At 47.4% G+C, this 15156-nt stretch overlaps 1 protein-coding gene across 1 annotated transcript in view; it reads right to left on the bottom strand.

Annotated features, from left to right (window-relative positions):
- alcama (activated leukocyte cell adhesion molecule a) overlaps positions 1-14054 on the bottom strand; it is a 70147-nt gene extending 56093 nt beyond the window's left edge. The window contains exon 1 of the mRNA XM_039006190.1: positions 14048-14054. Within this exon, the coding sequence (XP_038862118.1) occupies positions 14048-14054 (7 nt within the window). The remainder of the gene's footprint in view (positions 1-14047) is intronic.
- Positions 14055-15156: the final 1102 nt, after the last annotated feature.

The following is a 15156-nucleotide window of genomic DNA, read 5'->3' as shown; positions in this document are numbered from 1 at the left end:
TGGCTTTTTGGTTCTCGGGCTGGCCCCTTTCCCCTCTGAGACCTCCCAAGAGGAGAGGGCATAGACGATCCTGCCAGGTCACAGGCTTGGGGACACAGAGATAACAAGGGGTACAACAGTGTCTGTGTGAGGCATTTGGCCAGCAGAATCAGCATGAGAGAGAGAAAATGAAAGATGGCTTGAAAGAAGTATGGGGGGGAAGAGAAAGTGAAAAGGAAAGATTTAAAGAGTGAATAGATGGATTGAGAAAGACAGAACGACAGAGAGAGCGAGAGAAAGAGATGGATAAAAAAAAGGCAAGTAATAGAGAGAAGAGAGAGGAGAGCAAGAAAGAGTTTGAAGAGAGCGAGTCGAGTCAGGTCGTGTGGATGTGGAGACAGTGTGGACCTAGCCTGTCTCTCTGGTTCTCCTGTTGACTGGCTCTGTCTGAGGTAGGGCGGGCCCTCACACAGGACCCATTGTAGAGGCCTATAATCTCTATCCTCCAGGTTCTGTTATGTACCTTGTTCAGGTCCCTAGATGACCCCTAGCCAGGAGAGAGAGGCTACAGAGACACTCTGGCTTTGTCAAGTCCTGTATCATTGTATGTGTATTGTACCAACATCTTATGTGGACTAACCGGTGCCCCCGCACATTGACTCTGTACTGGTACCCCCTGTATATAGCCTCATTACTAACCTGTACCCACGCACATTGACTCTGTACCGTAACCCCTGTATATAGCCTCATTACTAACCTGTACCCACGCACATTGACTCTGTACCGGTACCCCCTGTATATAGCCTCATTACTAACCTGTACCCCCACACATTGACTCTGTACCGGAACCCCCTGTATATAGCCTCATTACTAACCTGTACCCCCGCACATTGACTCTGTACCGGTACCCCCTGTATATAGCCTCATTACTAACCTGTACCCCCGCACATTGACTCTGTACCGGTACCCCCTGTATATAGCCTCATTACTAACCTGTACCTCCACACATTGACTACGTACCGGTACCCCCTGTATATAGCCTCATTACTAACCGGTGCCCCCGCACATTGACTCTGTACCGGTACCCCCTGTATATAGCCTCATTACTAACCTGTACCCCCGCACATTGACTCTGTACCGGTACCCCCTGTATATAGCCTCATTACTAACCTGTACCCCCGCACATTGACTCTGTACCGGTACCCCCTGTATATAGCCTCATTACTAACCGGTACCCCCGCACATTGACTCTGTACCAATACCCCCTGTATATAGCCTCATTACTAACCGGTGCCCCCGCACATTGACTCTGTACCGGTACCCCATGTATATAGCATCATTAATAACTGGTGCCCCGGCACATTGACGCTGTACCGGTACCCCCTGTATATAGCCTCATTACTAACCTGTACCCCCGCACATTGACTACGTACCAGTACCCCCTGTAAATAGCCTCATTACTAACCAGTGCCCCCGTAAATTGACTCTGTATCGGTACGCCCTGTATATAGCCTCATTACTAACCTGTACCCCCACACATTGACTCTGTACCAGTACCCCCTGTATATAGCCTCATTACTAACCGCTGCCCCCGCACATTGACGCTGTACCGGTATCCCCTGTATATAGCCTCATTACTAACCTGTACCCCCACACATTGACTATGTACCAGTACCCCCTGTATATAGCCTCATTACTAACCGGTGCCCCCGTAAATTGACTCTATATCGGTACACCCTGTATATAGCCTCATTACTAACCTGTACCCCCACACATTGATTCTGTACCGGTACCCCCTGTATATAGCTTCATTACTAACCGGTGCCACCACACATTGACTCTGTAACGGTACCCCCTGTATATAGCCTCATTACTAACCGGTGCCCCCGCACATTGACTCTGTACCGGTACCCCGTGTATATAGCCTCATTACTAACCTATACCCCTGCACTTTGACTCTGTACCGGTACCCCCTGTATATAGCTTCATTACTAACCGGTGCCCCCGCACATTGACGCTGTACCGGTACCCCCTGTATATAGCCTCATTACTAACCTGTACCCCCACACATTGATTCTGTACCGGTACCCCCTGTATATAGCCTCATTCCAAACCTGTACCCCCGCACATTGACTCTGTACCGGTACACCCTGAATATAGCCTCAATACTAACCGGTACCCCCGCACATTGACTACGTACCAGTACCCCCTGTATATAGCCTAATTACTAACCGGTGCCCCCGCAGATTGACTCTGTACCGGTACCCCCTGTATATAGCCTCATTACTAACCTGTACCCCCGCACATTGACGCTGTACCGGTACCCCCTGTATATAGCCTCATTACTAACCTGTACCCCCACACATTGACTACGTACCAGTACCCCCTGTATATAGCCTCATTACTAACCGGTGCCCCCGTAAATTGACTCTGTATCGGTACCCCCTGTATATAGCCTCATTACTAACCTGTACCCCCACACATTGATTCTGTACCGGTACCCCCTGTATATAGCCTCATTACTAACCGGTGCCCCCGCACATTGACGCTGTACCGGTACCCCCTGTATATAGCCTCATTACTAACCTGTACCCCCGCACATTGACTACGTACCAGTACGCCCTGTATATAGCCTCATTACTAACCGGTGCCCCCGTAAATTGACTCTGTATCGGTACACCCTGTATATAACCTCATTACTAACCTGTACCCCCACACATTGATTCTGTACTGGTACCCCCTGTATATAGCCTCATTACTAACCGGTGCCCCCGCCCATTGATTCTGTACCGGTACCCCATGTATATAGCCTCATTACTAACCTGTACCCCCGCACATTGACTCTGTACCGGTACCCCCTGTATATAGCCTCATTACTAACCGGTGCCCCCGCACATTGACTCTGTAACCGGTACCCCCTGTATATAGCCTCATTACTAACCTATACCCCTGCACTTTGACTCTGTACCGGTACCCCCTGTATATAGCTTCATTACTAACCGGTGCCCCCGCAGATTGACGCTGTACCGGTACCCCCTGTATATAGCTTCATTACTAACCGGTGCCCCCGCACATTGACTCTGTACCGGTACCCCCTGTATACAGCCTCATTACTAACCTTTACCCCGACACATTGATTCTGTACCGGTACCCCCTGTGTATAGCTTCATTACTAACCGGTGCCCCCGCACATTGACTCTGTACCGGTACCCCCTGTATATAGCCTCATTCCTAACCTGTACCCCCACACATTGATTCTGTACCGGTACCCCCTGTATATAGCCTCATTACTGTCTTTGTCTCTGCCTGGCCGGTTCCCCTCTCTCCACTGGGATTCTCTGCCTCTAACCCTATTACAGGGGCTGAGTCACTGGCTTACTGGTGCTCTTTCATGCCGTCCCTAGGAGGGGTGCGTCACTTGAGTGGGTTGAGTTACTGACGTGATCTTCCTGTCTGGGTTGGCGCCCCCCCTTGGTTTGTGCTGTGGTGGAGATCTTTGTGGGCTATACTCGGCCTTGTCTCAGGATTGTAAGTTGGTGGTTGAAGATATCCCTCTAGTGGTGCGGGGGCTGTGCTTTGGCAAAGTGGGTGGGGTTATATCCTTCCTGTTTGGCCCTGTCCGGGGGTATCTTCGGATGGGGCCACAGTGTCTCCTGACCGCTCCTGTCTCAGCCTCCAGTATTTATGCTGCAGTAGTTTATGTGTCGGGGGGCTAGGGTCAGTTGGTTATACCTGGAGTACTTCTCCTGTCTTATCCAGTGTCCTGTGTGAATTTAAGTATGCTCTCTCTAATTCTCTCGTTCTCTCTTTCTTTCTCTCTCTCTGAGAACCTGAGCCCTAGGACCATACGTCACGGCAAACCGGGCATGATGACTCCTTGCTGTCCCCAGTCCACCTGGCCTTGCTGCTGTTCCAGTTTCAACTGCTCTGCCTGCGGTTATGGAACCCCTACCTGTCCCAGACCTGCTGCTTTCAACTCTTAATGATCGGCTATGAAAAGCCAACTGACTTTTATTCCTGATTATTATTTGACCATGCTTGTCATTTATGAACATTTTGAAAATCTTGGCTCTCTCTAATTCTCTCCTTCTCCCTTTCTTTCTCTCTCTCGGAGGACCTGAGCCCTAGGACCATACGTCAGGACTACCGGGCATGATGACTCCTTGCTGTCCCCAGTCCACCTGGCCTTGCTGCTATTCCAGTTTCAACTGTTCTGCCTGCGGTTATGGAACCGCCACCTGTCCCAGACCTGCTGTTTTCAACTCTTAATGATCGGCTATCTAAAGCCAACTGAAAATTATTCATGATTATTATTTGACCATGCTTGTCACTTATGAACATTTTGAACATCTTGGCATAGTTCTGTTATAATCTCCACCCGGCACAGCCAGAAGAGGACTGGCCACCCCTCATAGCCTGGTTCCTCTCTAGGTTTCTTCCTAGGTTTTGGCCTTTCTAGGGAGTTTTTCCTAGCCACCGTGCTTCTACACCCGCATTGCTTGCTGTTTGGGGTTTTAGGCTGGGTTTCTGTACAGCACTTCGAGATATTAGCTGATGTACGAAGGGCTATATAAAATAAACTTGATTGATTGATTGATTACTAACCGGTGCCCCAGCACATTGACTCTGTACCGGTACCCCCTATATGTAGCCTCATTACTAACCTGTACCCCCACACATTGACTCTGTACTGGTACCCCCTTTATATAGCCTCATTACTAACCTGTACCCACACATTGACTCTGTACCGGTACCCCCTGTATATAGCTTCATTACTAACCGGTGCCCCCACACATTGACGCTGTGCCGGTACCCCCTGTATATAGCCTCATTACTAACCTATACCCCTGCACTTTGACTCTGTACCGGTACCCCCTGTATATAGCTTCATTACTAACCGGTGCCGCCGCAGATTGACGCTGTACCGGTACCCCCTGTATATAGCCTCATTACTAACCTGTACCCCCACACATTGATTCTGTACCGGTACCCCCTGTATATAGCTTCATTACTAACCGGTGCCCCCACACATTGACGCTGTGCCGGTACCCCCTGTATATAGCCTCATTACTAACCTGTACCCCCACACATTGACTCTGTACCGGTACCCCCTGTGTATAGCTTCATTACTAACCGGTGCCCCCGCACATTGACTCTGTACCGGTACCCCCTGTATACAGCCTCATTACTAACCTTTACCCCGACACATTGATTCTGTACCGGTACCCCCTGTGTATAGCTTCATTACTAACCGGTGCCCCCGCACATTGACTCTGTACCGGTACCCCCTGTATATAGCCTCATTACTAACCTGTACCCCCACACATTGATTCTGTACCGGTACCCCCTGTATATAGCTTCATTACTAACCGATGCCCCCGCACGTTGACTCTGTACCGGTACCCCCTGTATATAGCTTCATTACTAACCAGGGCCCCCGCACATTGACTCTGTACTGGTACCCCCTGTATATAGCCTCATTACTAACCTGTACCCCCACACATTGACTCTGTACCGGTACCCCCTGTATAAAGCCTCATTACTAACCTGTACCCCCACACATTGATTCTGTACCGGTACCCCCTGTATATAGCCTCATTACTAACCGGTGCCCCCGCACATTGACTCTGTACCGGTACCCCCTGTATATAGCCTCATTACTAACCTATACCCCTGCACTTTGACTCTGTACCGGTACCCCCTGTATATAGCTTCATTACTAACCGGTGCTCCCGCACATTGACGCTGTACCGGTACCCCCTGTATACAGCCTCATTACTAACCTTTACCCCCACACATTGATTCTGTACCGGTACCCCCTGTATATAGCCTCATTACAAACCTGTACCCCCGCACATTGACTCTGTACCGGTACACCCTGAATATAGCCTCATTACTAACCGGTGCCCCCGCACATTGACGCTGTACCGGTACCACCTGTATATAGCCTCATTATTAACCTGTACCCCCACACATTGATTCTGTACCGGTACCCCCTGTATATAGCTTCATTACTAACCGGTGCCCCCACACATTGATTCTGTACCGGTACCCCCTGTGTATAGCTTCATTACTAACCGGTGCCCCCGCACATTGGCTCTGTACCGGTACCCCCTGTATATAGCCTCATTACGAACCTGTACCCCCACACATTGATTCTGTACCGGTACCCCCTGTATATAGCTTCATTACTAACCGGTGCCACCGCACATTGACTCTGTACCGGTACCCCCTGTATATAGCCTCATTACTAACCTGTACCCCCGCACATTGACTCTGTACCGGTACCCCCTGTATATAGCCTCATTACAAACCTGTACCCCGCCCATTGACTCTGTACCGGTACCCCCTGTATATAGCCTCATTACAAACCTGTACCCCCGCACATTGACTCTGTACCGGTACCCCCTGTATATAGCCTCATTACTAACCTGTACCCCCGCACATTGACTCTGTACCGATACCCCCTGTATATAGCCTCATTACTAACCGGTGCCCCCGCACATTGCCTCTGTACCGGTACCCCCTGTATATAGCATCATTACTAACTGGAGCCCCGGCACATTGACGCTGTACCGGTACCCCCTGTATATAGCCTCATTACTATCCTGTACCCCCGCACATTGACTAAGTACCAGTACCCCCTGTATATAGCCTAATTACTAACCGGTGCCCCCGCAGATTGACTCTGTACCGGTACCCCCTGTATATAGCCTCATTACTAACCTGTACCCCCGCACATTGACGCTGTACCGGTACCCCCTGTATATAGCCTCATTACTAACCTGTACCCCCACACATTGACTACGTACCAGTACCCCCTGTATATAGCCTCATTACTAACCGGTGCCCCCGTAAATTGACTCTGTATCGGTACCCCCTGTATATAGCCTCATTACTAACCTGTACCCCCACACATTGATTCTGTACCGGTACCCCCTGTATATAGCCTCATTACTAACCGGTGCCCCCGCACATTGACGCTGTACCGGTACCCCCTGTATATAGCCTCATTACTAACCTGTACCCCCGCACATTGACTACGTACCAGTACGCCCTGTATATAGCCTCATTACTAACCGGTGCCCCCGTAAATTGACTCTGTATCGGTACACCCTGTATATAGCCTCATTACTAACCTGTACCCCCACACATTGATTCTGTACTGGTACCCCCTGTATATAGCCTCATTACTAACCGGTGCCCCCGCACATTGATTCTGTACCGGTACCCCCTGTATATAGCCTCATTACTAACCTGTACCCCCGCACATTGACTCTGTACCGGTACCCCCTGTATATAGCCTCATTACTAACCGGTGCCCCAGCACATTGACTCTGTACCGGTACCCCCTATATGTAGCCTCATTACTAACCTGTACCCCCGCACATTGACTCTGTACCAGTACCCCCTGTATATAGCCTCATTACTAACCGGTGCCCCCGCACATTGACTCTGTACTGGTACCCCCTTTATATAGCCTCATTACTAACCTGTACCCACACATTGACTCTGTACCGGTACCCCCTGTATATAGCCTCATTACTAACCTGTACCCCCGCACATTGACTCTGTACCGGTACCCCCTGTATATAGCCTCATTACTAACCGGTGCCCCCGCACATTGACTCTGTAACCGGTACCCCCTGTATATAGCCTCATTACTAACCTATACCCCTGCACTTTGACTCTGTACCGGTACCCCCTGTATATAGCTTCATTACTAACCGGTGCCCCCGCAGATTGACGCTGTACCGGTACCCCCTGTATATAGCCTCATTACTAACCTGTACCCCCACACATTGATTCTGTACCGGTACCCCCTGTGTATAGCTTCATTACTAACCGGTGCCCCCGCACATTGACTCTGTACCGGTACCCCCTGTATACAGCCTCATTACTAACCTTTACCCCGACACATTGATTCTGTACCGGTACCCCCTGTATATAGCTTCATTACTAACCGATGCCCCCGCACATTGACTCTGTACCGGTACCCCCTGTATGTAGCCTCATTACTAACCTGTACTCCCACACATTGATTCTGTACCGGTACCCCCTGTATATAGCCTCATTACTAACCTGTACCCCCACACATTGATTCTGTACCGGTACCCCCTGTATATAGCTTCATTACTAACCGTTGCCCCCACACATTGACTCTGTACCGGTACCCCCTGTATACAGCCTCGCACCTGTTATTTTACTGCTGCTCCATTTTTTACTAAACACTTATTTTTCTTAAAATGGCATTGTTGGTTAAGGGCTTGTAAGTAAGCATTTCACTGTAAGGTTACCTGTTGTAATCAGCGCATGTGACAAATACAATTTCATTTGACTTGAGACGGACCGTCCGGCATCCACAAATCTGGTCACTTTGCTAAGACACAAGTCTAAATGTTTCTAAAAACTGGCTGTTGTGTTTCAGGTGTAATATGGGAGTATATAATACCTTCGACTCTTCATAGAAGGTGTAATGTATAGGCCTCATTTACTTTGACAGCAATATTACATCCTTGCGGGGTTTATACAGTTGAAGACGGAAGTTTACATACACCTTAGTCAAATACATTTAAACTCAGTTTTCACAATTCCTAACATTTAATCCTAATAACAATTCCCTGTCTTAGGTAATTTAGGATCACCACTTTATTTTAAGAATGTGAAATGTCAGAATAATAGTAGAGAGAATGATGTATTTCAGCTTTTATTTCTTTCATCACATTCCCAGTGGGTCAGAAGTTTACATACACTCAATTAGTATTTGGTAGCATTGCCTTTAAATTGTTTAACTTGGGTCAAACGTTTCGGGTAGTTTTGGCCCATTCCTCCTGACAGAGCTGGTGTAACTGAGTCAGGTTTATAGGCCTCCTTGCTCGCACACGCTTTTTCAGTTCTGCCCACATATTTCTATGGGATTGAGGTCAGGGCTTTGTGATGGCCACTCCAATACCTTGACATTGTTGTCCTTAAGCCGTTTTGCCACAACTTTGGAAGTCTGCTTGGGGTCATTGTCCATTTGGAAGACCCATTTGCGACCAAGCTTTATTTTCCTAACTGATGTCTTGAGATGTTGTTTCAATATATCCACATAATTTTCCTCCCTCATGATGTCATCTATTTTGTGAAGTGCACCAGTCCCTCATGCAGAAAAGCACCCCCACAACATGATGCTGCCACCCCATGCTTCATGGTTGGGATGGTGTTCTTCGGCTTGCAAGCATCCCCCTTTTTCCTCCAAACATAACGATGGTCATTATGGCCAAACAGTTATATTTTTGTTTCATCAGATCAGAGGACATGTACGATCTTTGTCCCTACAGTTGCAAACTGTAGTCTGGCTTTTTTATGGCGGTTTTGGAGCAGTGGCTTCTTCCTTGCTGAGCGTCCTTTCAGGTTATGTCGATATAGGACTCGTTTTACTGTGGATATAGATACTTTTGTGCCTGTTTCCTCCAGCATCTTCACAAGGTCCTTTGCTGTTGTTCTGGGATTGATTTTCACTTTTCGCACCTAAGTACGTTCATCTCTAGGAGACAGAACGCGTCTCCTTCCTGAGCGGTATGACGGCTGCGTGGTCCCATGGTGTTTATACTTGCGTACTATTGTTTGTACAGATGAACGTGGTACCTTCAGGCATTTGGAAATTGCTCCCAAGGATGAACCAGACTTGTGGAGGTCTTGGCTGATTCCTTTTGATTTTCCCATGATGTCAAGCAAAGAGGCACTGAGTTTGAAGATAGGCCTTGAAATACATCTCCAACTGACTCAAAGGATGTCAATTAGTCTATCAGAAGCTTCTAAAACCATGACATCATTTTCTGGAATTTTCCAAGCTGTTTAAAGGCACAGTCAACTTAGTGTATGTAAACTTCTGACCCACTGGAATTGTGATACAGTGAATTATAAGTGAAATAATCTGTCTGTAAACAATTGTTGGAAAAATGACTTGTGTCATGCACCAAGTAGATGTCCTAACCGACTTGCCAAACTATAGTTTGTTAACAAGAAATTTGTGGAGTTGTTGATAAACGAGTTTTAATGACTCAAACCCAAGTGTATGTAAACTTCCGACTTCAACTGTTTGTCCTTTGTGTTTGTGTCAAATAGATCAAATCAGGGTGTGGTGTGTGAATTTTTTTGCTTGTTAGTTTGACAGGTAGCATGAGCTGTGTGTGTGTGTGTGTGTGTGTGTGTGTGTGTGTGTGTGTGTGTGTGTGTGTGTGTGTGTGTGTGTTTGCCTGTGTGTCCGTTTGTCTGTGTGTGTGCACGTGCAAATGTGTTTGCGTATGCATGCGAGTGTGTGTGTGTGTGTGTGTCTAACACAGTATTTTGGGCACGTGTGTGTGTAGCGAGCCTCCATGGCGGTGCCACGTCTATCCAAGGCTGTCGTCTTGGAGATGATGATATAACAGCACGAAGACATTAAAAGAGACATGCCTGGGCAGAGCTAAACACCCTAGCTATCAGGTCAAGTTATATAAGGTATGCTACTAGGAAAACGTCTGTGGAAAACTATACTAGGTACCATGTAGGTACTAGGCACATTGCTATGGAAAGCTACAGGTGATAAGCATTGCTGCAGAAGGCTACACTACCGGTATGCTACTGTAGGTACATTGCTATGTAAAGCTACAGGTAGCAGGGGCTGGGGGTTGAGGTATACTGAAATTCTAGGTATCAGAGATTGAGGAACTAGTTAAGAATGTGCTGGACTCCCATGGACACTTATTCTGAATGGCAAAGGCCAGGAAAGAGTGGATCCTCAGCCAAAGGTGTTATCAGCCATCAGCACCAGGTGTGTCATGCACCCATTATTTTAAAGAGGGCACGAAATACGTGAGGATGGTCTGGAGGGGGGCTGTCCCCACTCAGGAATTCTGAGAATGTAGCATTTTTCTAACACCTGAAGCAGATTTTTTCCTGCAATCTAGAGCCATAATAATTATGCCTAATTCTGTGCATAGGTTATCTAAGCACACCTGTTCAATTGTAATTTTAATGAATGATGCACATTGATGCTTTAATAACTTTTATGCATAAGGAGTTTAGTATAACTGCCACACTGGTATATAGTATCATAACCCAAGAATTACAGCAATTTTAGTCATCTCTGAAGTCCAGCAGGCATGCTAGCTAAAATAGCTTAGACAAACTAATCCAACTTGGTTGATAGCCTGAAATGGAACGGTTGCAATATTTCTGTTTTATTTTTCATCAAGAAGGGTTAGGGTTATCAATAGGCTGATCAAAATCATTTACAAACATACCACCTGCGAGTCCTGCCCATCATCGTCAGCTAAAATAATTTACAAACATACCTCCTGCGAGTCCTGCCCATCACCGTCAGCTAAAATCATTTACAAACACACCTCCTGCGAGTCCTGCCCATCACCTTCAGCTAAAATCATTTACAAACATACCTCCTGCGAGTCCTGCCCATCACCGTCAGCTAAAATCATTTACAAGCATACCTCCTGCGAGTCCTGCCCATCACCGTCAGCTAAAATCATTTACAAGCATACCTCCTGCGAGTCCTGCCCATCATCGTCAGCTAAAATAATTTACAAGCATACCTCCTGCGAGTCCTGCTCATCACCGTCAGCTAAAATAATTTACAAGCATACCTCCTGCGAGTCCTGCTCATCACCGTCAGCTAAAATAATTTACAAGCATACCTCCTGCGAGTCCTGCCCATCACCGTCAGCTAAAATAATTTACAAACACACCTCCTGCGAGTCCTGCCCATCACCGTCAGCTAAAATCATTTACAAACACACCTCCTGCGAGTCCTGCCCATCACCGTCAGCTAAAATCATTTACAAACACACCTCCTGCGAGTCCTGCCCATCACCGTCAATTAAAATCATTTACAAGCATACCTCCTGCGAGTCCTGCCCATCACCGTCAGCTAAAATCATTTACAAGCATACATCCTGCGAGTCCTGCCCATCACCGTCAGCTAAAATAATTTACAAGCATACCTCCTGCGAGTCCTGCCCATCACCGTCAGCTAAAATCATTTACAAGCATACCTCCTGCGAGTCCTGCCCATCACCGTCAGCTAAAATCATTTACAAACACACCTCCTGCGAGTCCTGCCCAACACCGTCAGCTAAAATAATTTACAAACACACCTCCTGCGAGTCCTGCCCATCACCGTCAGCTAAAATCATTTACAAACACACCTCCTGCGAGTCCTGCCCATCACCATCAGCTAAAATCATTTACAAGCATACCTCCTGCAAGTCCTGCCCACAAACATACCTCCTGCGAGTCCTGCACATCACCGTCAGCTAAAATCATTTACAAGCATACCTCCTGCGAGTCCTGCCCATCACCGTCAGCTAAAATCATTTACAAGCATACCTCCTGCGAGTCCTGCCCATCACCGTCAGCTAAAATCATTTACAAACACACCTCCTGCGAGTCCTGCCCAACACCGTCAGCTAAAATCATTTACAAACACACCTCCTGCGAGTCCTGCCCATCACCGTCAGCTAAAATAATTTACAAGCATACCTCCTGCGAGTCCTGCTCATCACCGTCAGCTAAAATAATTTACAAGCATACCTCCTGCGAGTCCTGCCCATCACCGTCAGCTAAAATAATTTACAAGCATACCTCCTGCGAGTCCTGTCCATCACCGTCAGCTAAAATCATTTACAAGCATACCTCCTGCGAGTCCTGCCCATCACCGTCAGCTAAAATCATTTACAAGCATACCTCCTGCGAGTCCTGCCCATCACCGTCAGCTAAAATCATTTACAAACACACCTCCTGCGAGTTCTGCCCATCACCGTCAGCTAAAATCATTTACAAACACACCTCCTGCGAGTCCTGCCCATCACCGTCAGCTAAAATCATTTACAAACACACCTCCTGCGAGTCCTGCCCATCACCGTCAGCTAAAATCATTTACAAACATACCTCCTGCGAGTCCTGCCCATCACCGTCAGCTAAAATCATTTACAAGCATACCTCCTGCGAGTCCTGCCCATCACCGTCAGCTAAAATCATTTACAAGCATACCTCCTGCGAGTCCTGCCCATCACCGTCAGCTAAAATCATTTACAAACATACCTCCTGCGAGTCCTGCTCATCACCGTCAGCTAAAATCATTTACAAGCATACCTCCTGCGAGTCCTGCCCATCACCGTCAGCTAAAATCATTTACAAACATACCTCCTGCGAGTCCTGCCCATCACCGTCAGCTAAAATCATTTACAAGCATACCTCCTGCGAGTCCTGCCCATCACCGTCAGCTAAAATCATTTACAAGCATACCTCCTGCGAGTCCTGCTCATCACCGTCAGCTAAAATAATTTACAAGCATACCTCCTGCGAGTCCTGCCCATCACCGTCAGCTAAAATCATTTACAAGCATACCTCCTGCGAGTCCTGCCCATCACCGTCAGCTAAAATCATTTACAAACACACCTCCTGCGAGTCCTGCCCATCACCGTCAGCTAAAATCATTTACAAACACACCTCCTGCGAGTCCTGCCCATCACCGTCAGCTAAAATCATTTACAAACACACCTCCTGCGAGTCCTGCCCATCACCGTCAGCTAAAATCATTTACAAGCATACCTCCTGCGAGTCCTGCCCACAAACATACCTCCTGCGAGTCCTGCCCATCACCGTCAGCTAAAATCATTTACAAACATACCTCCTGCGAGTCCTGCCCACAAACATACCTCCTGCGAGTCCTGCCCATCACCGTCAGCTAATATCAATTACAAACAGTTTGTCAGTACGCTGAGCAGGGTTCACTATACTCTATATGAATTTATGTTTATTTTTCCAATGTACTTTATCATTTTTCAGAATTCTTTCAGTAGTTATAAATATCTGAGTTATAAATCATACTATTGAATGTTGATAATAGGATATTTATTTGATTGTGAGTTCCTTAACAGTGACGTGGCGGCAGGAAGCCTAGCGGTTAGTGAGGCGAGCCAGCAACCGGAGGGTTGCCAGTTTGAATCCCAGGTCCGACAGGAAAAATCTGTCGAAGTGAGCTGGTAACCAGAGAGTTGCAGGGTCAAATCCTAGATGCCATTACCTGCCATTGTGCCCTTGAGCAAGGCAAGACCCCCCACAACAACAGCTCCCCAGGCATCCAGTGTGGCAGCCCTCCGCACATCTTCAAAGCCTGTATATGTAGCCTTTGTATGTACAGTGTCCAGTGACTTTTTCCACATTTTGTTACGTTACAGCATTATTCTAAAATGGATTAAATCAATACAAATACTCAGTAATCTACACACAATACCCCCATAATGACAAAGTGAAAACAGGTTTTTAGAATATTTTGCAAATGTATTCAAAACAAAAATCAAAAATAACTTATTTACATAAGTATTCAGACCCGTTGCTGTGAGATTCGAAATTTAGCTCAGGTGCATCCTGTTTCCATTGATCATCCTTGAGATTTACATTTAAGTCATTGTTTCTACAACTTGTTTGGAGCCCACCTGTGGTAAATTCAATTGATTGCACATGATTTGGAAAGGCACACACCTGTCTATATAAGGTCCCACAGATGACAGTGCATGTCAGAGCAAAAACAAACCATGAGGTTGAAGGAATTGTCCGTAAAGCTCCGAGACAGGATTGTGTCGAGGCACAGATCTGGGGAAGGGTACCAAAAAAGCAGCATTGAAGGTCCCCAAGAACCCAGTGGCCTCCATCATTCTTAAATGGAAGACGTTTGGAACCACCAAGACTCTTCCTAGAGCTGGCTGCCAAACTGAGCAATCGGGGAAGAAGGGCCTTGGATAGGGAACGGACCAAGAACCCGATGGTCACTCTAACAGAGCTCTAGACGTCCTCTGTGGAGATGGGAGCACCTCCCAGAAGGACTACGATTTCATGTCTGGAGGAAACCTGGCACCATCCCTACGGTGAGGCATGGTGGTGGCAGCATCAACGGCAGGGACTGGGAGACTAGTCAGGATCGATACAGAGATGAGCAAAGTACAGAGAGATCCTTGATGAAACCCTGCTCCAGAGTGCTCAGGACCTCAGACTGGGGCGAAAGTTCACTTTCCAACAAGACAAGGACCCTAAGCACACAGCCAAGACAACGCAGGAGTGGATTCGGGACAAGTCTCTGAATGTCCTTGAGTGGCCCAGCCAGAGCCCGGACTTGAACCCAATCAAACATATTTG

This window comes from Salvelinus namaycush, chromosome 12 (genome assembly GCF_016432855.1).
Source record: "Salvelinus namaycush isolate Seneca chromosome 12, SaNama_1.0, whole genome shotgun sequence".
NCBI classification, from domain to species: Eukaryota; Metazoa; Chordata; class Actinopteri; order Salmoniformes; family Salmonidae; genus Salvelinus; species Salvelinus namaycush.
Note: the sequence above shows the minus strand (reverse complement) of the source record. Positions and strands in the feature narration are given on the sequence as shown.